The 26291-nt window shown below is 38.0% G+C and overlaps 2 protein-coding genes across 8 annotated transcripts in view; one reads left to right on the plus strand and one right to left on the minus strand.

The window, feature by feature from the left end:
- The window catches only part of RIC1 (RIC1 homolog, RAB6A GEF complex partner 1), a 147307-nt gene that overhangs the window by 110706 nt on the left and 10310 nt on the right, over nucleotides 1-26291 (plus strand). For 4 of the 6 annotated variants that reach the window (XM_009188802.1, XM_003911730.3, XM_021927838.2 and 1 more), the window contains 11 exons: nucleotides 3370-3514; nucleotides 4039-4087; nucleotides 6511-6663; nucleotides 7882-8085; nucleotides 14051-14089; nucleotides 14387-14497; nucleotides 15689-15778; nucleotides 17051-17211; nucleotides 18153-18291; nucleotides 23386-23502; nucleotides 24294-25022. In XM_009188802.1, coding sequence (XP_009187066.1) covers nucleotides 3370-3514; nucleotides 4039-4087; nucleotides 6511-6663; nucleotides 7882-8085; nucleotides 14051-14089; nucleotides 14387-14497; nucleotides 15689-15778; nucleotides 17051-17211; nucleotides 18153-18291; nucleotides 23386-23502; nucleotides 24294-25022 — 1937 coding nt within the window. The remainder of the gene's footprint in view (nucleotides 1-3369; nucleotides 3515-4038; nucleotides 4088-6510; nucleotides 6664-7881; nucleotides 8086-14050; nucleotides 14090-14386; nucleotides 14498-15688; nucleotides 15779-17050; nucleotides 17212-18152; nucleotides 18292-23385; nucleotides 23503-24293; nucleotides 25023-26291) is intronic. The other 2 variants (XM_021927837.1, XM_021927836.1) reach the window with 2 other exon arrangements.
- Nucleotides 25588-26291, minus strand: part of ERMP1 (endoplasmic reticulum metallopeptidase 1) — a 112320-nt gene continuing 111616 nt past the window's right edge. The window contains exon 14 of one of the 2 annotated variants that reach the window (XM_021927841.2): nucleotides 25588-25850. In XM_021927841.2, the coding sequence (XP_021783533.1) occupies nucleotides 25774-25850 (77 nt within the window). In that variant the 3' untranslated portion in view covers nucleotides 25588-25773. The remainder of the gene's footprint in view (nucleotides 25851-26291) is intronic. The other variant, XR_002517739.2, reaches the window with a different exon arrangement.

The raw sequence follows: 26291 nt of genomic DNA on the forward strand, positions 1-26291 counted from the left end.
TGTGCCTGTTCTCCAGATTTCTGTTTATATAAATTAGTAAACTTGAGCAGTTCCCATAGTGCACCTCCTCATGGGTCACACTCTCAAACTCACCTCTAGAGGCCCGCCAGGACTTTATTTATAGGTCTAGAAGCAAACAGAGGTGTTGGGGGTGGCTCCTGAGGAGAATCAACATTTTGCCTAGCAACTGCCTCAGGGGAGGGCATCACTGTTGCCTCAGGCAGCACAGGGTTTATCTCCTCAGACAAATGTGGAAGGGCTAATGGCAGCATGGGTCCAGGAGGGGATGTTGCCACTATTGGGGATGGGGAAAGCTGTTTCTTCTGGCAAAAAAAGGCTCACCAGAGTTTACAAACTCAGTGAATGTAGCTTCATCAGGGTCCTCCCACACATCCGTTTTCCAAGTTGCAGAGTCCCATTCTTTTCCAGTCAATGCCCTCATTTTAACAGTAGACGCCTGGTGATGCAGGTGTATGCACCTTTCATTGCAGGTCAGCCACTCAAATGATAAGAGCTTGTCTCTGTGTTTCCACAATTTTAGCTCTTTCTCTGTAGGAGATAAGACTCTCTCTCAGGGCAATCTTAGCAGATTTGAGGCTCCGTGTCTGCTTCTGGGAGATAGAATCCCTGAATTCATTTTCTTTCATCACTTTGTTCACTGAACTTAGGAGCAACCAACTAGCTTCATTATGTTCCTTGGTTCTTCACATATGGTCAAAGGTGTTATGTATAGAGTCACTAAACTCCTTGACTCTCACAAGCAATGAATCAGAAGTGCCAAATGCATTTATTTTGCATAATTCTCTCAACAGTTCATGTCAAGGACTCTCAGTGTTCTCCATACTATTACAAATAGAGTCCTTAGCATTTTGGGGTCTAATGATATTAGGCAGCCAATTCCAGAAACCCCAAAACCAGTGAAGGAACTCAATCCTTAATATTCTGTTCCTCTAGAACCACTCCTGGTACCAATATCTGTATTAGTAAGGGTTCTATAGAGGGACAGAACTAATAGAATAGATACATACATATTTATAAAGGGGAGTTTATTAAGTATTAACTCACATGATCACAAGGTCCCACAGTAGTCCATCTGCAGGCTGAGGAGCAAGGAGAGCCAGTCCGAGTTCCAAAACTGAACAACTTGGAGTCTGATGTTTGAGGGCAGGAAGCATCCAGCACACGAGAAATATGTAGACTGGGGGGCTAGGCCAGTCTCTATTTTCACATTTTTCTGCCTGCTTATATTCTAGTCACACTGGCAGCTGATTAGATTGTGCCCACCCTGATTGAGGGTGGGTCCACCTTTCCCAGCCCTGGGACTCAAATGTTAATCTCCTTTGGCAACACCCTCACAGACACACCCAGGATTGATACTTTGTATCCTTCAATTCAGTGAAGTTGACACTCAGTGTTAACTATCACAATTAGGATATTTAACTCTTCATGTTGACTTAGTGTTACCCACATTTATACCAGTGTTTTTGCCCACCATATCTTTTACCAACTCATACCTTCTTCTTGAGACCATTTTCTGCCTGAAAAACCTCTCATACATCCTTTGGAATTTATTTTAATGAAGTTTTTTGAAGGTAAACTCTACTTTGGCGGAGTCTGAAATGTACTTATTTTGCCCCATGTGATTTAATTATAGTTTAACTTGGTATGCTGTTTTGGATTGGCAGTTATTTTTTTTATATACATTGAAGAATTTGCTCTAGTGTCATTAGATTTCCATTGCAGCTATTGGGAGGTCATCTGTCAAGTTGTCTTCTCTTTTCAAGAGACTGGTCTTTATAGCTACCTTTCAGATCTTGTTTTTTGTTTTTGGTTTTTTGTTTGTTTTTCAAATCCTGCTTGAGACTCAGGCTTGCTGGATGAAGATGTATGTCTTTGAACTATTTCTGGAAAATTCTCAACCAATCTTTCTAAATATTGCCTCTCCCCTAATCTCTTTTTCTGGAACTCAGATATACGTTATACTTTTTTCCATGTTTCTTAACCTAACTTAAAAATTTTTTTAATTTTGTTTCTCTAGATTGCATTCTAGAAATTTTTTCTCCATCTGGGTTTGCTGATCCTCTCCAGTTATGCCAAATATATTGTTTGATCTGTCCATCAAGTTTTTAATTTCAGTTATTGTATTTTTTATTATTTAAAGGCTTATTTAGCTCTTTTTCCAATCTGTATGCATCCTGCTCCTTGTTTGAGTCTTCTCCTTTATTTCATTGGCTATGAAAAGCAGTTATTTTATATTCTGTGTCTGTTAATCCCAAAATCTGCAGCCTTTCTGAGTCTGTTTCTGCCATGTCTTGATCCTTTGGGTTCTTGCTCATTTGTGTATGTATTTTAGGATTTTTGACTGAGAGCTGATTGTTTTCCTTGAAGCGTTTTGTGTGTGTGTGTGTGTGTGTAACACTTTGAGAACTGGATAACATTTGAGTTTTTCCAGAGAGGATTTAAATGTCTTTGCTTCTGCTGGTCACTTGGGAGCACTACATCAATCTCTAACCCTTTGCATTGTATTCTCTGTGTGAACCACATTACATTGTACAAATTACAAATCAGAGTGAGGGTTTGTGGCTTCAGATTATCAAGGGAGTGTTATTTTCCATAGAGTTCCACTGATGAAACATGAAAGTGTTCCTTGCTAATTCTTTTCCTATATGGCAGAGGCTTTTTTCTCATTCTTTCTTATACCACGGATATAGTCCATTGTAGTCCCAGCTTTACATGGGTATCTTTTGTAAGATTACCTGCCTTAGGCAAGCTCTGAGCTTTAGAGTCATCAGAGGTAGAAGTCAAGGTCTCCAGGGTTTGGCAGAAAAATTCAGGGAACAAGCACTTTGTCTCAGTATTTTTGGTTGTTTTGAGGATTTAAGTATTCAACATCTTAGTTTTTTCAGTGTGGAAGTCATTCAGGGTGTCATTTGCTGTACTTCCAAAAATAGAAATTTGTTCCTTATTTTTTTTTAATCATCCTTACTGTGTAGCCTTTTTTAAGGTCTGCATATGTTTTTTCCTAAAGACAGCTTTTACTGTAACCTTATCCCTGTTTTACAGAAACTGATCTATACAAAACCAAAGACTTTTAAGATTACACAGTTGTAAGTTAATCAAGCTAATAGTGGCTAGAAACAGCTTTCACTTCTTACAAATCACCTGTGCACTGAGTTTGTTCTGCTTAGATCAGGACAAAACTAATGGCCTTACTAATTTTAAGTAGTCCTAAATGAGCAGGATTTATTTTTTGAAGCAGTCTTGCCTTTCTGCTCATTTAGATTTGAAAATATAGACTATGTAGGAAAAAAAAAAAAGTATTTCTGAAGCAACTATTTATTTTTAACTCTTCTCACTATTTCTTAACAGACATTTGGAATAAAACAGGAGCTGTTAAATTGATGAGATGGTCTCCTGACAATAGTGTTGTAATAGTGACCTGGGAATATGGAGGCCTTTCTTTATGGAGTGTGTTTGGAGCACAGCTGATTTGTACACTTGGAGGAGATTTTGCGTAAGTCAAAAAAGACAATTTTTAGATAAAATAACTCCATTATTTCTCACAATGCATGCATACCAAAACCTTGTATCAGAACTTCCCTTTTTGCCTTGACTCTTACCTTAAAACAGTTTGCAAAGTTCATAATCTGTTCAGAATATATTGATTCTCTGAACACTCATGTTTTAAAAAAATTACATCTCATTCCATAAAAATGTATTTATTTTTTTGAACCCCTATTGTGTATATGACAGCATGTTAGACACAAAGCAGAATCTGACATGAGGTTCAGTTCTGACGAAATGACCACACCTTTAAAAGCTGCATGACTCTGGCAAGAAGTCACTTGGACCTCGGAAAATGTGGCTGAGAGATACATACACCTAGGTGTATTAACCCACAGTTTTGTATTTCATGCATTATTATGTGTTTCTATTTTGAAGGAGCAAACTCTGATTTTTTTTAAAAACACACTAAATTTTATGTGCATTATGTGTAATTGGAAGGCTGTATTATATTTGGTTTCTGTTCTGTTTCAGTTATAGGTCTGATGGCACCAAAAAAGATCCCCTTAAGATCAACTCTATGGTAAGTACTTTCTATAAAAAAATTAGCATGGTATTAAAAAAAAACTTGGATTTTTCTTCCCTTTTTTCAGTCATCTTTATTTATTTAATTTTTTGAGACAGGGTCTTGTGCTGTCACCCAGGCTGGAGAGCAGTGGCAGATCATAACTCACTGCAGCCTCTCTAAGCGATCCTCCTGCCTCAAGCTTCCAAAGCTGGGACTACAGGCACGCCACTATCCACACCACTATCCACAATTTTTTTGATTTTTAGTAGAGATGGGGTCTTGCCATGTTGCCCAGGCTGGCCCTTTTTTCACTCATGTTGATCTGACAAAATCACAAAACTATTTTTTTTTTTTTTTTTTTTTTTTTTTTTTGAGACGGAGTCTCGCGTTGTCGCCCAGGCTGGAGTGCAGTGGCGCGATCTCGGCTCACTGCAAGCTCCGCCTCCTGGGTTCACGCCATTCTCCTGCCTCAGCCTCCTGAGTAGCTGGGACTACAGGCGCCCACCACCGCGCCCGGCTAATTTTTTGTATTTTTAGTAGAGACGGGGTTTCACTGTGGTCTCGATCTCCTGACCTTGTGATCCGCCCGCCTCGGCCTCCCAAAGTGCTGGGATTACAGGCGTGAGCCACCGCGCCCGGCCCACAAAACTATTTTGGTCTCAGAAGACTCTTCTTTATACAGTTCTTGCTTGATGAAAGTTTTCTTTTTTTTTAATTGGAAGGCTGCCTGGTTTTCAGTATTTGTGTTTTGTTTAGATGTGGCTAGCAAACGCCTATCATCTCTATGATGATAATGACTGTTCAGATGAGGCCTTTTTTGTATGTGTCTTCTCATGGCCTGCTTGCTTTTAACATGAGGTAAAATGCTCATTGGGTATTTTTCCTGGAGGATATGCACTTGTGCATTACTTGAGGATATCTGTATCTATATATATGTATACAGTGCATTGAGCATATTTTTAAAACTTTACATAGATGTAAAGTGCTTGGAACCAGAAGTGTTTCAAATTTTGGAACTTTTTGGATTTTGGAATATTTGCAAATACATTTTGGGGATGGGACTCAAGTCTGAACACAGAATTTACTTATGTTTTATATATACCTTATGCACATAGAGTGAAGGTAATGTAATATATTTTTAATAATTTTGTGCATAAAACAAAATTTTGACTCTAGCTCATCACATGAAGTCAGGTGTGGAATTTTTTACTGTGGTGTCATATCAGCCCTCAAAAAGTTTCAGCTATTGGAGCATTTCAGACTTTTGGATTAGCGAGGCTCAACTTGTATTTTTATTTTTTACCTAGAGTTTCTGTAGAAAACAAAGAGATATAACCCCTGTCTTTACATAACAAGTTTTTCTTGCTGTAGCCCCTCTGCGGACCATCCTTTTTAACTTAGTGACTATGAGGCTTGTCGCTTCCCTTCTCTCTTGCTCCACAGAGGAAGACATTTTTCTGATCTTGAGTTTCTTGTAGAATTAAAACCACCATGGTTGCCTAAAATAGTGGTTCCCAACCTTTCACCACCAAGGACCCCTTCTGGTGTCTTTGCCCACCTCCATAGTTTAAAATAAGTTTTTAGCCACATATTTTTATAAATGCCAGTCAGCCTTCTGAATGGCATGCAACAACCAGTGTTGTCTGTCTCACTAAGTTGATATTTCAGCCACAAACTAAGAGTCTAAGCATTTTAGTTAAAACTTATGCAGCTTTATCATAGGAAAACATAAAAGTTCTATTAAACTTTTGAAATTTTGCAACAATTCATGGCTACCCCTGCCCCTTTACCATTTTCTTGGCTTGAAGATTGAGAATCACTAATCTTTAAAAATACTCTCATGGAGTCTAGTCACAGAATATTAAAACTGAATGGTTCTGGAGGAATTTATTTGAACCTTCTCATTTTACAGAGGAAGAAACTTATATCCTGAGAAACCAGACAGCTTGGCCAAGGTAATATATACAAAAAGCCAAGCTATAATGAAAACTCTAGTGTCACAGCTTCCAATCCAATGTTTTTTGCTCCATACAAAACTGCATCTGTTGTAGGGGCTTCTTTGCCAGGCTTTTGCTAGGTAACCTGGGGTGTCTTCTGTAAGGAATTTCTTTGTATTTGAGAGGCAGCTAAATTAAAGCAATGGAGAAATTACAGAGCACAGTAGGTATTTTTAGGATTAAGACCCTGAAACTGGCATTAAGAATGATAGGTAATGTTTCCACTTCTGTAGATAGAGAGCAGTGATGGTGGTTTCCTCTGGAGTTAGTTAACAGGGAACTGAAGATGTGATTCTTGTCTGTGTTATCACGGTTTCTCCAGCCTTCAGAAGTCATTAATAATGCTATCATTGGCTATTTCAGAATTTGAATAATTGAAGCTAGAAAGGGATACAAAAGCCTTTTATTGCTCTGACTTTTTTTCTCCCTCTTCTCTCTAAGAGCTGGGGTGCAGAAGGCTATCACCTATGGGTAATCAGTGGATTTGGTTCTCAAAACACTGAAATTGAGTCTGACCTCAGGAGTGTAGTTAAACAGCCCAGCATCCTGTTATTTCAGTTTATTAAGAGTGTACTCACTGTAAACCCTTGTATGGTAAGTATATTTAAAGCTCTGATTTTTTAGTGTCTTTTATGTTAGAAGTTCAGACCCTTCTTTATGACATACATATGGTGTATACTTCTAAAATTGGCATATTATCTTCTTTTCTATGATTCTTGTGTTTCTTTTTAATTTATATTAAATTTATACCAAAATTTTATTTCTCAATGGGTTGTGTTTCTTTGGTCCTATTCTTTCAAAAGGATCATAAGTAATTTGACAGAAAGCACTGTTTATATATTTATTTAAATAATTTGAGTAATTTAGTCTTTATCTGAATAGCATTTCCCAAAGCGTGTTCCTCTAGGCACTACTTATGAGAGATATTAGTAGCAATTCCACAGGATTTTCTAAAAGTTTTGTTTCCATATAAGTGTCAAATAAAGGTAAAACAAAATTGTAGAGATTTATTTATTTTAGGACTCCAGAGTCTTAAATATGCTAATGTGCATCATGAAAATCCAGGAGGTGGTATATAAAAAACAGTGTTCCCCATGCTTATTTAACTGTGACTTTTTAAGAAACAGCTTGAAGAAAGTATGTCTGAGGACTTACTTTTAGAAACACCACCTCAAACACTGCGTCTTGTATTTCTAGCTGAAATACTGTATACTAATATTATTATATATTGCTAATATACAGTAATGGTATATGTTACATGTTAGAAATGCATATCTTAATATGTACCATCAATGGCTTTTTAATGGATATTTGGTACAACAGATTTCTAATTAAAGTTTACAACACATCCAGAAAGAATGTGAAAATAGCCTGAATCTCAGATCCATTATTCCACTTGAAGATTAAGGATCCCCAGAAAAGAAAAGAACATTTCTCCCTCCCTTCCCCATCCCAAATAATAATTTAAAAGCACCCTTGAGTTTTATGTCAAACCAGCATTTGGACTAAAATGGAAAGGCGATAAGGGTAGGTGCTGCTTTGTCTGATCTGAATAGTTAATGAGTCTACTCACCTTTGAGAACACTGACTTTCTAGTTGAAAACTCATAGTCACTAAGATCACTATTCTTTCTAGTTATAACAGCGCATGAGATTATTGTGTAGTCTTTGTCCTCTGTGAAGAAAATCAACATCGAGATATATGTACATTTCCTATAATAAAACTAAATCGATGTGTTTTCTCCTACGTAATATTGAGTTGTTTTTATTTGCTTTCTTCCTTTGCCCTCTTGTTCCTCTTACCCTCATTTAGAGTAACCAAGAGCAGGTGTTGCTTCAGGGTGAGGACCGCTTGTACTTGAACTGTGGAGAGGCTTCACAAACCCAGAATCCTAGGAGTTCTTCAGCACACTCTGAGCATAAGCCCAGTCGAGAAAAGAGCCCGTTTGCAGATGGAGGTTTAGAGTCTCAGGGATTAAGCACTTTACTTGGACATCGGCATTGGCATGTCGTACAGGTAAATCTTTAATTACTGATTATAAGAGACTTATTCGTTGGTAGGATATCACCTGTAACAGATTATTAAATATTTCATCTTTTAACTTCAGGCAACTGAGAATCCTTTTAACCATTTTGTCATGTCCCTCTTCTGCTTTTCTGTGTTCTTGTCCTCTTGTCTTCTCCCTCCTTTCTTTCCATTTGGCGTAGAGTGTATCCCCACCTGCTTCAAGTCCATTAATAATGTCAAGAACTAGAAGTTCGTTTTGCCTTCTCATTGAGAACTATTTATTTTACTTTTAGCCTCTTTTTTGTATAAATTTAGCTCTACGGATTTGCACAGGCAAAACAAAGTGTAATAATCTCACAGAAAGTGGAACATCAACTAGTATTCTGTGCAGCTGACCTTACAATCCTAATGGGGCCACGTTGAGGTTAATCACGTGACTTTGGACCCTAATTGCAGACTTGTGATCAGTAGAGAGCTTTATTGTTAATAATTTTATTAGCTAATCTCATTCCAAATTATTTATTCATTCTGATATCACTGTTAAATTAACAGTGTCTTACAGTAATTCTGATAAACTGACATTTAACATAGAAATCAATTCTGAATTTTGATACCAAGTAAAATTATTTTGGGGAAACCAGTAAGTTGAAGTTTCTTAAAAGAAACTTGCATACATAATTTCAGTGTCCTGAGTATTTTCTTTCCCCTTTTGATAGCAAAATATTTTAGGTACATTAAAGCCCACTCTTAGTTTCTTTTAGTCAGTTTCTATTTCCATAATTCTTTGCCTTACTTTGACTCTGTATGTTTACCCTACTAGCCTACTTCAGCTCCCATGTTATTTTCAGTTGACTTTGAGTGAAGATAATGAGGGACAAAAAAATGGTCATGTGAAAGGTTGAAGGATTATCTCCTACATTGACATGTGGTATACACTAAAAGAAAATGTACTTACATTAATAAAAACTCATAGAATCAAACAATGTACATACCATTTTATAATTAGTAACAATTTTTAAATAAAACTGCATTAGCTACTTCCTTGACTAAAATTTTCCACTGCTCCCTTCTCTCCTATAGCCATTTCTCTGCTATTTTCATTTCCCCATACTTTGAACTATTCATTCTACACTGACCTAGCATCAATGCCAGTTCTGCCTAGCCAGGTCTGTGTTACCAGAGAGCCAAGTAGAGCAGAGGATCAAAGAAGGTAGGTCTGGAACTAAAAAATCGATCAGGCAATAACAAAAATTGAATTTCCTTCCAGCTCAAAAACTCAGTGATTCTGTGATTCTTAAGCATCTATGAAGTATCCCATATAAGAGAAACATTTTAACACTGATTTTAGGACTGGGTACCAGCAAGATTCTACTGTTATTCTATTCTTTCGATAGCTAAAGATATTTAGACAGATGAACTTTTAAAACCTGAGTTTACCTAGTTTATCAGTTTCCTTAAAAATAACATAAATAATGCCACATTAATTGTTTTGTACTGCCGAAACAATTATAATGAGCTCATAGAATTTTTCAAGCTGGAAGGACCTTAGCGATCATAAAGTCCAACTGGATTTGATACATGTGGTAACTGAGGATCAGGGAAGTTATATGACTTGTCCAGTTCACCCAGCAGAGTAGTGGCAGACTTATCTTTATCATGACTCTATGTTAAAGTAACAATCTAATGTATTTTAAAACCAAGGTACTGAGTATTAAATCACAATACACTACTGACCTTGAGCTAAAACTTAGAATTTGCCTATTTGGCAGTTTGCACTGGAGTTGCCCTATATTTTGCTGGCACTCAGCTATGTGATTCAGTGCAGTTGTGGTGGTGGTGTATAGGGCAGTATACAGTGTCTGTCTAATGCTAAATCTTTACGTTCTAGGCTTTTTAGCCATTTATCATGACTCCCTGAAGAAACATAGTTGCCTGGTTTAATTTACCCTACAGTATTATCCTTTTTTCTAAGATAAGTGACCACATCCTCTGTCAAAGTTGATTTTGTTTGCATGATTTATTCTTTGTATGCTTCTTGTGTAGCTTAGATGAACTCCAACTAATTCTGCTGCCTGTTCTGTTTCTCATTTAGAATACTAGTTTTTTGTTTGTTTGTTTAAACCTGCTACCTGATACTCCTTAGCTTCCAGACTGGAAAATTCTATGTTACTTATGATTTTTCTTTAACTAAAACAAAACAAATACATACTTGTCAGAAGCAGGATTGGTAGCTGGCAGTAAAGGCGGTGCTTTTTTTTTGAGATCGAGTTTGTTCTTTGTTGTCCAGGCTGGAGTGCAGTGGCGCGATCTTATCTCACTGCAACCTCCGCCTCCAGGGTTCAAGCGATTCTGCTGTCTCACCCTCCCGAGTAGCTGGGATTACAGGCACCTGCCACCACACCCGGCTAATTTTTGTATTTTTAGTAGAGACAGGGTTTCACCATGTTGGCCAGGCTGGTCTCGAACTCCTGACCTTGTGATCCACCTGCCTTGGCCTCTCAAAGCGCTGGGATTACAGGCATGAGTCACCTCACCCAGCCAAAGCAAGCACCAGCCAAGGTGCTTTTTAAAAAGTTTTTTCTTACTTAGAAATTTTAAAACTTTTGAAAGTCATTTGTTGACATATGGGGCACAAACTACCGAAATTTTACAAAACACAAACCTTCTAGTTTTAGGCCATGTCCCTTCTAAGACTGCCATTTATTTTAATAGTCAGTATTTTGTATGATGTAAACATTTACTTCTGAAAGGTACATAAATCTATTATCCAGTGTTCTGAGGGTGTTGGTTTGATAGTTAGCTTGGCTATTTAGAAAGAATAAGCTTCACAAAATGTGGGAGATAAGCACCTACAGGGTATCAGGCACTAAGTTAGGGATTTCAACAGACAGTATTTAAAGGCTATTTCATTCATAAATTATTTGCTGTCTTCCTACAGTATGTATCTAAGTGTACCAGGTATTTGGCACAGAACAAATCTGCTAAGAGGATGGCTCCCACAGTCTCACTAGTTATAGACAAAACTCATCTAGGCAGGAGACAGAGTTTTAGCAGTTACTTTAAAATTTAGAAATCATAGTAACAAATAAGGGCAGATTCAGTTTCTTTAAGAGAAACTGAAACATTCTAAGATAAGGGTAGAGTTTCTGTACCTTAGCACTCAGTTTTCCAATGATGTGGCATGACTTTAGTGCCCTGAGTGTGCTTTCATGACCTGTTTTTTTTCTCACTGATTAGCTGCCTCTTCCTTACTTCTGCCATTTCCTGTTCTCAGTATTAGAGGTAGAGCTCAGAGTTCAGATGACACATAGATCAATAAAGTTGACCTATTGGAGAAAATACATAGTATCTTTAGACAGAAAACTGCATGAAAAATAAAGCTTTGTTCTAAACTTAACACCTTAAGTTTTTAAAATAAATCATTTGTGGCACTTCATAGATTTTTACAGAATAAATTGTTTTCTCTTATAGATACTGATCATAGTGTGATCATTTGATAAGATTTAACTTTGGTTCCTATTATTAGAAACTCTTTGTGTTAGAATCCACTTTTGTAGTAAGATCCCAGCTCCTCCATTACCCAACCACACGTTTCATAAGTACTCATGAAATACCAAGGTTTGAGGGAGGTGAGGATTCCTTTTAGTGCCATGGGTGATTGGCACAGTTATACTCAGGTACATCCTCCTGCTGTGAGTGACTGCTGAAAAAAGTTGAAAATGCTTTCAACTTTTATTTCACCACCCAATCATTACCTTAAGTGTACCATTATTCTGAACTAATTTTACCCATCATAGTGATTTTTTTTTGAGGGGGTGGTGCGGGGAGACAGAGTCTCACTTTGTTGCCCAGGCTGGAGTGCAATGGTGCAATCTCGGCTCACTGCAACCTCCACCTCCCGGGTTCAAGTGATTCTCCTACCTCAGCTTCCCGAGTAGCTGGGATTACAGGCACCTGCCATCATGCCCGGCTAATTTTTGTATTTTTAGTAGAGACAGGGTTTCACCATGCTGGCCAGGCTGGTCTCGAACTCCTGACCTCAGGCAATCTGCCCGCCTCGGCCTCCCAAAGTGCTGGGATTACAGGCGTGAGCCACTGCACCTGGCCCATAGTGAATTTTATTAATTTATTAAGCTATAGATTTAGTTGGATTTTAAGTTGACTTAAGTCAACTTAAGTATAACAAATAATAAGTAGTAAGTAAAGCACTTAAGTGAAGTATAACAAATAGTTGTATCGAATTTTTTCAAAGTTAATACAGATGTTTAAAGCATATTGCTTTTACTTAATTTTTATTCTGTCTTCACATTACACAAACAATCTTACTGGGTTTGATTGCAGTTGACTTAGCTTTTTAATTTGGTCTTTAGTTTTTAAATATGTGACAACTCCTTTTTTTTTTTTTTTTGAGACAGAGTCTCGCTCTGTCGCCCAGGCTGGAGTGCAGTGGCCGGATCTCAGCTCACTGCAAGCTCCGCCTCCCGGGTTTACGCCATTCTCCTGCCTCAGCCTCCCGAGTAGCTGGGACTACAGGCGCCCGCCACCTCGCCCGGCTAGTTTTCTGTATTTTTGTTTAGTAGAGACGGGGTTTCACCGTTTTAGCCAGGATGATCTCGATCTGACCTCGTGATCCGCCCGTCTCGGCCTCCCAAAGTGCTGGGATTACAGGCTTGAGCCACCGCGCCCGGCCGTGACAACTCTTCTTAGAGTAAAATGAAAATAAATTTGAACAAATTGAAGCTTTTCTTATTCCAAGAACAGAAGACTCTTTTTTTGTTCGGTTCTGTTAATTCTTGCCCTGCTCCAGCATGTGCTCATGAAAACTAATCAGCAGGCTAGAGAGATCAGTCTCATTAAAACAAAAATTTACTTAATGTATATTGATATCCCGTATCAATTATTTAAATTGAAAGGTGTTGTTAGGATGATACAAAGACACCATGTTCAAAGATGTAAGACAAACAACGTGGAAAAATTAGCCCCTTTTCTTGCAGATAGAGTTAATATTTGTAATATATTAAAAGTTCTTGTAGATAAGTCAAATACCCCAATAGAAAAATAACAGCTTACATACACTCTTTCATGTGTGTGTGTGTATATATATATATATTTAAAGACAGAATAAAAGCTACCAGTGGTTGTCCCTAAACAACAGAGAACCTCATTTTGTCAATTTTTATATTGTATAATTTTATAAGCTTTTTAAATTTTTTTTTGAGACAGAGTTTCACTCTTGTTGCCCAGGCTGGAGTGCAGTGGCGCGATCTTGGCTCACTGACTGCAACCTCTGCCTCCCGAGTTCAAGCGATTCTCCTGCCTTGGTCTCCCATGTAGTTGGGATTACAGGCATGCGCCACCATGCACAGTTAGTTTTGTATTTTTAGTAGAAATGGGGTTTTGCCATGTTGGTCAAGCTGGTCACAAACTCCTGACCACAGGTGATCCACCTGCCTCGGCCTCCCAAAGTGCTGGGATTATAGCGTGAGCAGCCGCACCTGGCCTGAGCATTGCTTTTTTAATCAGAAAAGTGTAAAAGTAATAAAAATATTTCCATTAAAAACCAGAACTTTTTCTGAGGCTGTAATTGTATTAGATTAGGTTGTTTTGGAATGGTTTATATCAGCAAACCCAAACTGTTCATCTGCACAATTCATAGCTGCCCTCATGGGTGCCTTCTCTGAAAATCTCTTGTCAGTCCGTAATTATTGAATTCAATATTTAAAACAAACAGAAACATCGTAAGGGGTAAGGGGCGGGGAGAGGAAAGCCTGGTGCCTAGAAACATGAAATAACAAACATAAGATGTAAAACACTGATTCATATACAAATGGTGAATTCCAAGTGCTCTGCTACCAACTGGGGGGGCACCTTAAACATTGTTCAGGAAGATGAATCTCATATTGTGATAACTTTAATGCCTTAAGTTTAAATATATTTCATAAGTTTTACCAAACTGATGTGTTATTTTCTATAGATTTCCAGCACCTATCTAGAGAGCAATTGGCCTATACGGGTGAGTTGTTACTTTGTTGGTGTTAACTTTTGTTGGCTAGCATTTGCTGCAAGAGGCATTCTGGGAAGAGCCCTTCAGTGGGTGATTTGAGAAAAATAAAACACTTGATCTGTTGTAACATTGCTAGTATATTAACATCTATAATTTTGTCAGCTATAACTGAATATTTGGATTTTAAAATATTTAATTAGCAGACATTTATTAATAGTCTATTTGCCTGACACAATACTAAGCTCTTTATGCCTAATAAAGTATATAGGTTTGCAAGGAAAAGTTCTTATTTTTTTTTTCAAACAGTTTTCAGCTATTGATAAGCTTGGACAGAATATTGCTGTGGTTGGCAAGTTTGGTTTTGCACATTACTCTTTACTCACCAAAAAATGGAAACTTTTTGGAAACATTACCCAGGTTAGTCTTTTTTGAGATTAAAAACCTATTTCTCAAAGTATAAGAGAACTACAATATGAAATAGCTATAAAGTTTATCACTAAGTAATTTTGGTTACTTATTAAAAATAAGGAAAATCAGATATTAAAAAGTGATATTGAATAATGTCTAAGATTCGATTCTGATAAAATACTTGCTATTTGATAAAGGATCTTGTGTTGAAATAGTTGGTTTATTTTTAATTCTTGTTAAGATCAGTAACTATAATTCTTTAGCCTAAGGATTTATTCTTACATTCCAGCTTGAGTTTATCAAATTTGATCAGAATAGATTTCCACAGAATTTGAGATCATTCCCTGCCTGTTCTGTGTGTGATGTATATGGGATAGTGAGTGTATGTGTGTGTGTGTGTATGTATGTGTATGTACATACATGCATGCAGTTGGAAGAGAAGGAAATCAATACTTGTTAAGTGCCTATTGTGTGTTAGGCATTTTAAGGCACTTTCATATATGTTACCTTAGTCATCTGCATAGCAACCCAATGAAGGCACTCTTGTTACTTATCTTTCGATGTAAACACACACACACACACAAAACTAGGATTCAGTTACTCATCTGATAAGTGATTAAGCCAGAATTTACACCAACCCCTATTGGGTGTTGGAATGATGATGGTATATAGCACCCAGTTATTTTTAATGGTATATTTGCCTTCTTAAAGAAATATTTATTTTTATAAACAGGATATGGATCATTATTAATAAAGGCTCTAGAGTTATCACTGGAGAGGGAGAGTAGAACAGAATAATTTGATCTTTGGCTAGGTGCGGTGGCTCACGCCTGTAATCCCAGCACTTTGGGAGGCTGAAGTGGGCAGATCACTTGAGGCCAGGAATCCAAGACCAGCCTGGCCAACATGGCAAAACCCCGTCCCTACAAAATATACAAAAATTAGCTAGGTGTGTTGGTGCATGCTTGTAATCTCAGCTACTTGGGATGCGGCTGAGACATGAGAATTGCTTGAACCCAGGAGGCAGAGGTTGCAGGGAGCTGAGATTGAGCCACTGCACGCCAGCATGGGTGACAGAGTGAGACTGTCTCAAAAAACAATAATTTAAGCTTTGTCTGGGTAAGAATTTTTATAAATATATTACTTTGTTATAATTCCTGGTAGCATAAGGTAAATTTTTTTTAAAATTTTTATTTTAAGGAGCAAAATATGATCGTGACAGGTGGCCTAGCCTGGTGGAATGATTTTATGGTCCTTGCATGTTATAACATAAATGACCGTCAAGAAGAGGTACGTTTTTTCTCTCAGAAATAACAGATTTTTATATTTTAAAGCTATTAAGCATGATTTAATTTTATATAGAAAATAGTCTATTGAAAACTGAACAAAACATTTTATCTTTTAATTAAAAATGTAGCTTCTTTTAGCCAGTGGGATTTTCTTTTCAGGTTACTACTTTAAAAAATTTTTAAGTGACAACTGAGACTTCTAAACCTTTTCTAAAGATTTTAGCTGTCAGACATTCTCTATGGAGTTTGAAAATAAAGAGTTAAAAGCAAAAAATTTCATGATATAAGAACAGCTGTCCTCAGAGATAGATTTATTTAGTTACTGATTTACAGTAACCCCTCCTTAACTATGGGAGATACATTCCAAGACCATCACTGGATGCCTGAAACTGTTAATAGTACTGAACCCTATATAGCACTATCTTTTTTCCTATACATACATACCTATGATAAAGTTTAATTTGTAAGAGATTAATGACTAATAATAAAACAATTAGGACATTATATTGAAATAAAAGTTATATGAATGTGGTCTCTCAGAATATCTTAGTATGCTGTACTCACCTATTTTCAGACCATGGCTGACTGTAGATAACTGAAACTGTGGCAAGCAAAGCCATGGATAAAGGAGACTTCTGTATCTGGTTTTTTGTTTGTTTCGAGAAACTGCTGGTCTCATGATGTATCAGGTCTAAAGCTGCAGGTCTAGGCCAAGTGCGGTGGCTCACGCCTGTAATCCAAGCACTCTGGGAGGCTGAGGAGGGTGGATCACCTGAGGTCAGGAGTTCAAGACCAGCCTGACCAACATGGTGAAAGCCCGTCTCTACAAAAAATGCAAAAATTAGCCAGGCGTGGTGGCACACCCCTGTAATCCCAGCTACTTGGGAGGCTGAGGTAGCAGAATTGCTTGAACCCGGAAGGCAGAAGGTGCAGTGAGCTGAGATCATGCCACTGCACTCCAGCCTGGGCAACAGAGTGAGACCCCGCCTTTAAATAAATAAATAAATAAAGCAGGTCTAACAGGAATATTTTATAATAGTACATTCAGTTTTGATCACTTCATTCTTTGCTTATTCATAGAATGAGCCTAGTCTGCAAAAATATATAAGCATAATCCATTTATTGTTAAAGCTTAGATAGTTCTTTTAACTCCTGTTACTAAAAAAAAAAAAAAAAAAAAAAAGTCAGAAGATAAAACAGCATGTTTAAAGTATTTGGTCATCCCTAGCAGTTATCTTGTTTTTATAATTTTATTTATTTTTGTTTTCTTCAGCTTAGAGTATACTTGCGAACATCAAATCTGGACAATGCCTTTGCTCATGTTACCAAAGCACAAGCAGAAACATTACTGCTTAGTGTCTTCCAGGACATGGTAATAGTATTTAGAGCAGACTGTTCAATATGCCTTTACAGTATTGAAAGAAAATCTGATGGGTAAGTATCTGGCATATGAGAAGTCACTTTTTGCTCCTATTTATCACGTTTTTCTTTTGTAGTTTTTATTTTCTCAAAACAGTTATTCCACTTTTATACTCAATCTCATTTTTGTTAGAAGTAAAAAAAGCAAGTTTTAATTAGTGATATTGATATAATAGCTAAGAAAAAAGAAATATCCTACACTAACTTCTTTAGCTTATCTTCCTGGAGTCATTTGAAAAAAAAAATCTAGTTTGGAATGAGGTTAAACCCTTAGATACTAAATTTTTTTCACAACCTTGAAAATAAATGGTTACTGACTCTCCTAGTGCTCCCGATACTTGGTGGGAATTTGAAGGAGTTCCACAACTTTAAGACTGTAGGAAGCATGTCCTTAGCAAACTGACTTATATTTCCACTGAGCTAGATGGCTATAGTCTGGGGCAGAAAAAAATCAGCAGTGTTGTTGCTGCTGCATGTTGCCTTATATTTGTGTTGGCATCTGGTCTACTTGCGACATATTTAGACCACACCGTTGAGTTCTGTTTTTGTTCTCAGAGGTTAATTGAAGTATGTATTTACTGAAACAGCACAGTGATTGAGGAGTAATGCAAGATAAAAATTAAGACATCTCACTAGCCTCAGTGATTGAACCGTCATTCTTTCTCAATCAACTAGTTTTTTCCACTTAAATATTTGTATTCTTATAGCTTCTTCCCTAGTTTTTGTCTTCCCTCCTATTTGTTACTCCCTTTCTTTCTCTCTCATCCCCATATATGTTCCCTGGTTCCCCTCAACCTTGCCAACTTCCTGATCGAAGGATATATGGGGAGAAGATGATAGGTAGAAGACATCTGAGTCTTCCATAAGCATGAAGTCTAATACTATTACTAGTGGAAAAGAAAGAAAATCTTGTTAGCATTGTTGTTGAGGTATGTGGGTTTCTTTTGTTTTTACAGTCCAAATACTACTGCTGGTATTCAAGTTCTTCAGGAGGTTTCCATGTCACGCTACATTCCTCACCCTTTCCTGGTAGTATCTGTCACTCTGACATCAGTGAGTACAGAGAATGGAATCACCTTGAAAATGCCACAGCAGGTACCATTCCATTATCAAAGCTCTTTGGAGTTTACATCTCAGTGTTTGGTATTCGAGTCCACATTAGGAACTATTTGTTCAGCAAATAAATACTAAGTGTCTAAAATGTACCTTATATGAGTATGCTGGGTTGCAGTGGCAAATTAAAAAGACATGCTTTCTGCTCAGGCATTAAATAAATAATTACATACATAATGAATTGTTCCTGTTATGTGTGCCAAAAAGTAGTATACATTACTGTGAGAGCATATAACAAAAACCTATAATAATCTGAATAATCAGAGATTTCTGTATCATTTAAATTAAAACCAGGAGAATAAGTAGAGATTATCTAAGTTAAGAGGGGATGGATTTTCAGGTGGAAGGAACGGTAGTGCAGAGGCCCATAGACGAGAGAACATGACACACTCAGGGAATTGGAAGAATTTTACAGTGACTGGGACATGGAAATTGAAAGATATAAGTCTTGTAGATAATATTGATAATTTTAGACTTTAAGTCTAAAGTGTTTTAAGGTAGATATTATTAGATCTAACCTTTATAATGTTTACTATAAGGAGGAAAATGAACTGGAGTAAGACAAAACTACGGTAGGGAGAGCAACTGGGAGGTCATTGTAATGATCTAGGTCAGTGGTGTTCATAGTCTGAACTTGGGCAGTGAAAAAGGATACGGAAAGAAGTAGAATTGAGTATAGAATAGCAGGGGCTTTATAATTAGTTAATTATGAGGAAAGAGAAAGTATAATCCCATCGTGTCTGGGTAAAGTAACAGGGAAGTAGGGTGACCAGGACCCACGTTGCATAACTTCCTATTTCAGTGGTTTGTAAACTTCGTGTCAACTGGGAACTTATTGTCAGAGGAAAATTGTATGTAGATTTATTTGTCATCCCTGTCTGCCCAGTCTGTCTTTTACTTCCTATTGAGGCACTTCTGTCAAACCTCAACACTCCATAAAATAATTAGAAAACAGTGCAGTAGACTATCCAGTTATGGGGAATGTAATATTACTTATATGAATCTAAAATCGATTTTGTTACATTCTATCCCAGTTCTCTATTCTTTGTAACAAGACATTGTAAAAGCTACTCCCTCTTCCACATGATGACCCCTAAAATACTTGCAGACAGTTATCATTCCTTGTCTTCTCCTTCTCTCCTCAAACCTCTCTGTCTTCTTATCTGCATGCTAAATACTTCCATATCTCCAACTATTTCATGTGACCTACCTCCAACTATTTCATGTGATACTTGTTCTAGACCCCTTAACCATCTTGGTCTCCCTTCTTTTTTTTTTTTTTTTTTTTTCCTTTTTTCCTTTTTTTGAGACAAGAGTCTCACTCTGTCGCCAGGCTGGAGTGCAGTGGCGCAATCTTGGCTCACTGCAACCTCTGCCTCCCACGTTTCAAGTGATTCTCCTGCCTCGGCCTCCTGAGTAGCTGGGACTACAGGGGTGCGCCACCACGCCCAGCTAATTTTTGTATATTTAGTAGAGACGGGGATTCACCATGTTGGCCAGGATGGTCTCAATCTCTTGACCTCATGATCCACTTACCTCGGCCTTCCAAATTGCTGGGATTACAGGCGTGAGTGACCGTGCTCAGCCTCGGTCTCCCTTCTATAGGTAAAATTGGTTTTCTCCTTTAAAATATAGTTCCCATTTCCTCTGCAAATCATATTTAATGGTAACCTGTTAGTCCTAATTGATAAGGGAATATACTGTTTTACAGAAGTTTAGATAAAAGGTGTGAAAAAAGCTGTGACAATTTAAAAATCATTTTGCAGTCCTGAGGAACTAATCAATCTTAGCATCACTAAAAATGGGAAAACCAGGTATGGTATGCTTCTTGAGGTGATATAGCATGAAGTTCACAAGAATTATTGCCAAAAATCTTGAACACAAATCAAATCAAGTGTACAGCGTCATCTTCCCTACCACAAGGAAGCAGAATACGAGACATTCTGTTGGACAGCTACAAGTCACTAACGTGGGGGAAAAAGAAGCACATCTTCTAGATTAAATAAGATTTTGAAGCCATAAAAACCAAATGCAGTGGGTAAAACTCATTTGTGAGGCAAATCTGATAATCGTCACCCTACAGAACCAAGTCAGTAAGCTCATTTGTATCTTCAAACAAGCTATGAAAAGACACTGTTGAAACAATTAGGGATATTTAAATACTAATGGGGAGAGAAAGTAGGGAATAATTGTAAATTTTATTGGATGTGATACTAGCATCGTGGCTATGTAAGCAGATGCCCATATATTTTAGGAATGCATATTAAACATATAGAAGTAAAATGGGTAGCGTATCTTACTTGAAAATACTCTGACAAAACTGGAAAAAAAAATAAGGGATGGATGGAGCACATAAGGCAAAATCTTGATAATTGTGAATCTGGATAATGGCAGTGTGGAAGTTCATTATACTATTCTCCCTACTTTTAATCATATTTAAAGTTTTCATATTTAAAAAAGGACTCATATATCCCAGATAGAGTAGGCAACCAGTGGCATCAGTAGTACTGGATACCATATTTAGAGAGGACCTTTCACAAAGAGAAGGTGCTTAATTTGGCTGGAGCAGATTAAGAAGTTAAAATTGACTGATTACCATAGAGGGAAGACAAAGAATGCTAGAGCAAAGTAAGTTTTGATTTAATACTAAAGTTAAAAAAAAAATTGTAGTAACAGTGAAAACTCTTCAACAGCAAGATAGTCTCTCCATGAGAGTGAGCTCCTTGCTACTGAAACTCCCGTGGATAATCATCTGCCAGGGATTTTTTTAGGGTAAGAGATGGAGTTTGGGGTTCCTTCAAATTTAGGATTTTGAGCATACAGGTAGCCCTTGCTTTTTTCTGAAAGCTTTATTAAAGTTGCCTGAGAGTGCTGTTGCAGTCATCTTTAACATTATCAGAAAATGTTGAATGCTAAGATCGGATACTGATAATACCCACTCACTGAAGAAAAGAGAAGTGTACTTTTTTAATGAATTAGTATGAAATATGGTGAAATCTACCATCTTAAAACTTAAGGTAGTCGTTATAAATATTAGTCATATTGTGGTGAATTACAGTAAATGCCTTTAAGGTCTTTTGAAGTGTTTTAGTGTATGCCAATCCCCAGTCATGCTGTTTTGCTGCAGGTGTTTGTGGTTTTTTTTCCTCTGCTATCTAGCTACATTTTACTGTTATCTAGGTGTCTGACTCTTCTAGTTCCCACACACCTAAATTCCATGTTCACTTTTCATACCTCCAAATTACTTTCTGGATAGATACCCAATTTTTTTATTTAGTCATTTCTTTATACACAATCCCCTGTAGAATCTGAAAGCAGTAAGCAAGAGTAGTTTGTATAGCCAGGTATTTTGCAACTAGTATAGGGTGGCTGTTGTTTTCTTGATGAACCCTAAATGATATTGGCAGTTTAAATTAATCCTGCCAGCATGCAGCAAAGACTGGGACACAATCCCACAAGTTTTGAACAGTCATTCTTTCCTCCCTGAAATTCTTTCCTTCTATTTATATAGCATATATAGCATTGTGCTTCCCTATTTCTCTTTTGTTTTCCAGAAGCTCAGGTAATGGCCCGCTGCTCTTTTTTCCCTGGCTACTGTGCCGGAGAAACATCTGTCTCCTTCAGTTTACCAGCTTCACCTTTTTTTTTTTTGAGCTGGAGTCTTGCTTTGTCACCCAGGCTAGAGTGCAGTGGCGTGATCTTGGCTCACTGCAACCTCTGCCTCCCGGGTTCAAGTGATTCTTCTGCCTCAGCCTTCCGAATAGCTGGGATTACAGGCGCCAGCCACTGTGCCTGGCTTATTTTGTATTTTTAGTAGAGACGGAGTTTCACCATCTTGGCCAGGCTGGTCTCAAACTCCTGACCTCGTGATCCACCCGCCTTGGCCTCCCAAAGTGCTGGGATTACAGGCGTGAGCCACTGCGCCCAGCCTGGCCCAGCCTCACCTTTAAGCTTCTGATGCTGGTACAGTCCTCTCTGATTTAGTCATTGCTCACATTTTTACCTGGAAGTCTTAAAGTTTTTGTTTTTTGTTTTTTTGTTTTTTGGTTTTTTTTCAAATTAAATGAGCCAAAAAGAAAAAGGGAAACTCTTTTGTTTTCCCTTCCCTAATTTATCTTCCTACCTTCTATCAGTGATAATAACTTCAACTTGTCTAGCACCTCCGCTAACCTGGAAATCGTCTGTGGTTCTTCTCTTTTTCTACCTTTCATGTCTAGGATAGCAGTAAGTTCTATTTTTTTAACCAAAAGTTTCCTTCCTCTTTACAGGTGGAAATGACTTGATACCTGAGATTCCTTTTAAAACAGGGCTGCTCAAAGTTTAATGTGCATAATGCTTTAAGTTGGGTGATAGGGCTCAATAGGAAATCATTATACTAGGCTCTCTGAGGTTTGATTGAAATTTTTCATAATAAAAAGGCAGACTATTTCCTCATTTCTGAAGTCAACACCCATGAAATCTGCCTCTCCTCAGTAACCTATCCTGATTAACTCTGATTTTTTAAATAACTGTCTTAATCAAGAGCCATAAGTAGTGGCTTCTTTCCTGCTGCTATTTTACCTGGCTTTCTAAATCCTCCTTGAAGGGCTGTTACCATCCAGCTTTGTTCTCATAATGTCCCTAGTCTAGCCAGACTGTTCTCACTTTCCCAGTAGTTCCCTGTCTTCGTTTTCATTGCACACTTCTACCAACCCTTACTCTCCCACTTGTGTATGTCTTCCTCATCTGTCAGGTTCCACTGCATCCTTTTAAACTTCCTGTAGTTATGGCAGATAGATCACTGATCTCTCATTTTGATAAACTTCTAAAGTTCTCTCAGTTTTTTCAGGATAATTCAACTCTGCCCTCAATCTTATGTCACTGGTGGTGTTCATTAATTGCATTATGTGTTAGACTTTGTACCATCCTAGCCAGAAAGCTCCTTGTATTCCCATAGAGCCTAGCAGAATGGCTATACATAATATAACCTCAATAAACATTGTGTTCTTTAATCTATAAACCTTATGGATTGGGGGGAGATGCAGAAAGCATACTGATACAGAAGTATGAATTTAGTTGCTTTTTCTTAAATTTCAGGCTCGTGGTGCAGAGAGCATTATGTTAAACCTGGCAGGACAGCTCATCATGATGCAGAGGGACAGGTCAGGCCCACAGATCCGGGAGAAGGACAGTAACCCTAACCAAAGGAAACTTGTGAGTAAAGTGCAAGTCATTTCTTTTCAAACATTAAGAAGGTATAGGATAAGGATGAAGGAATGAAAGAATTTAGGAGAAGAGTATTTTATGATTTGGAAACGAGAAATTGTAAGTCCATAAAATTAGTCTTAAGCCTCTGGGTGTAAGACTGACTGACTGGAGGATAAGGTCCCAAAATGATCATGAAATGTTCCATACTCCATATGTTACTGCTTAGGCATCATTCATTGCTAATTCTAATGGAAAAAAAAAGGGATAGAGGCCAGGCGCAGTGGCTCATGCCTGTAATCCCAGCTCTTTGGGAGGCCGAGGCGGGCAGATCACGAGGTCAGGAGATCGAGACCATCCTGGCTAATACAGTGAAACCCCGTCTCTACTAAAAATACAAAAAATTAGCCGAGCGCGGTGGCGGGCACCTGTAGTCCCAGCTACTAGGGAGGCTGAGGCAGGAGAATGCCATGAACCCGGGAGGCGGAGCTTGCAGTGAGCCGAGATTGAGCCGAGATCGTGCCACTGTGCTCCAGCCTGGGCGACAGAGCGAGACTCTGTCTCAAAAAATATATATATAGGGATAGACTGATGAAGTTCATGGGGTGTTTTGTTTTTAGATTTAAGTGTATATACTTTAAGAGGCCAGGATACTTTTATTAACTCTAAATAGATTCCCTTGCTTTTCCCAAAAAGATATTATACTATCATTTGAAAGACTTAGTAAACTAGTACCTAGGAACTTAAGGACCTGCAAATTTAATAGGAAAACAACTTGATTCTTATCTCTCCTTCTCCAGCTGCCATTCTGTCCTCCTGTTGTACTAGCCCAGTCTGTTGAAAGTGTCTGGACAACGTGTCGAGCAAATAAACAGAAACGTCACCTTCTGGAGGCCCTCTGGCTGAGCTGTGGTGGTGCAGGGATGAAAGTTTGGCTCCCTCTCTTCCCTAGGGATCACCGCAAGCCCCATTCCTTCTTGTCCCAGCGGATCATGCTGCCTTTCCACATCAACATTTACCCGCTAGCTGTTTTGTTTGAAGATGCTTTAGTCCTTGGTGCTGTCAATGACACTTTGCTATATGATTCTTTGTATACTCGGAACAATGCTAGAGAACAGCTGGAGGTGCTCTTCCCTTTCTGTGTTGTGGAGAGAACCTCTCAGATCTACCTCCACCACATTCTACGACAACTTCTGGTCAGAAACCTTGGGGAGCAAGCCTTGCTCTTGGCCCAGTCCTGTGCCACATTACCTTACTTCCCTCATGTGCTGGAGCTCATGCTCCATGAAGTACTGGAAGAAGAAGCTACCTCACGGGAGCCCATTCCCGACCCTCTGCTTCCCACTGTGGCAAAATTTATCACCGAGTTCCCCCTCTTCCTGCAGACAGTTGTCCATTGTGCCAGGAAGACTGAATATGCCCTGTGGAATTACCTTTTTGCAGCTGTTGGAAACCCTAAGGACTTGTTTGAGGAATGTTTGATGGCTCAGGATTTGGACACAGCTGCCTCTTACCTTATTATCTTACAGGTAACAATTCTGTTCTTATAAAAGGGCAAGAGTTAATGAGCTTAAACTTAGAAAAATAGAAATGTCCTGTTTTGGCACCATGATTGTGTTTAAGGAATTCATAGTCAGATTTTCTGTTTATATCTTAAATTTGGAAGAATTCAGACAGATTCCTTTGAATGTCATAAAGTAACATTGCAGAGATATTTTTTCCTGTTTGTGCATAAATAAGCCTAAACAGATTAATGAGTTCAGAGTAGTAGTTTGAAAATTTAATATATTGAAGAAATGTAATATATGTATTAGAATACATATAATAAGAACATGTAAGAAATACTACATAAGATTATTGAAATATTACATAAGAAACATAGCAAAGAAAGTATTATTTGGGATATTAGTGAGTTTGAGCTTCCCACAACAGTAGATTTGTTTCCTTTTAGTGTGGGTTGCTGAGGGGACACTTATTAGAGCATGGTCATAACAGAGCACCTTCAGCTAGTCTCCCCAAAGCACGCGGAGAAGGCTCAGGCCTGCCACAGCAAAGACCCTCAGAGCACACGGTTTTTCTCAAAAGAATGGCTTCTTTGCAACTCCTGAAAATTTATTTCATTAGATATTTGACAAAAGGGCTTGACAGTTGGTTATTTGATAGGCTACACTTAAAGATTATTTCCAGTTACTGCAAAGTTGTTTTCATTGATATAAGAAACTAACCATAAACCTGGTTTGAATCTCTGCCTGAAGCAGATTTCCCGTCAGCTTCTTTGCTTCACGACAACGGACTGAAACCAGAAGAGACACTCAGGCAGAGGCCGGGTGGCCTTGAAGTATGATCCATGGCTAGCCCTAAAGAAAAATCCATAGGGGTTTAAAAACAGAATCAAAATAAATGCAGCTGTTTTTTTGGTTCTGGGTCACTCCCTGTAACTTCACTGATCTCCCTGACAATGTAATTTTTTCTGCAGCAGAATTCCTAAGTTGCTACGGATTGACAGTTAATAACTACAATTAAAGTTGTATATTAGGCACCTTTCCATGAAGACCAAGATAGGCAGGTTAAATTTGTGAAAGAAAAATGGAGGAATTCTGAATGTGCAGCAGGACCTTACTACTTGCTATTGCTCAAAGCAAAGATTTTAGTTACATCCTCAGAAAATTCTACAGCAGGTGACAGACCTGACCTTTTTTGGAGTCGGGCAAACCTCCCTATTTTCTCTTCCTTTTCTGCTGATCTTCAACAATTTACTTAACTGAGTTTCCTCACTTGTAAAATACAAATGATACGTA

Source organism: Papio anubis, chromosome 13 (assembly GCF_008728515.1).
Source record: "Papio anubis isolate 15944 chromosome 13, Panubis1.0, whole genome shotgun sequence".
Taxonomy (NCBI): Eukaryota; Metazoa; Chordata; class Mammalia; order Primates; family Cercopithecidae; genus Papio; species Papio anubis.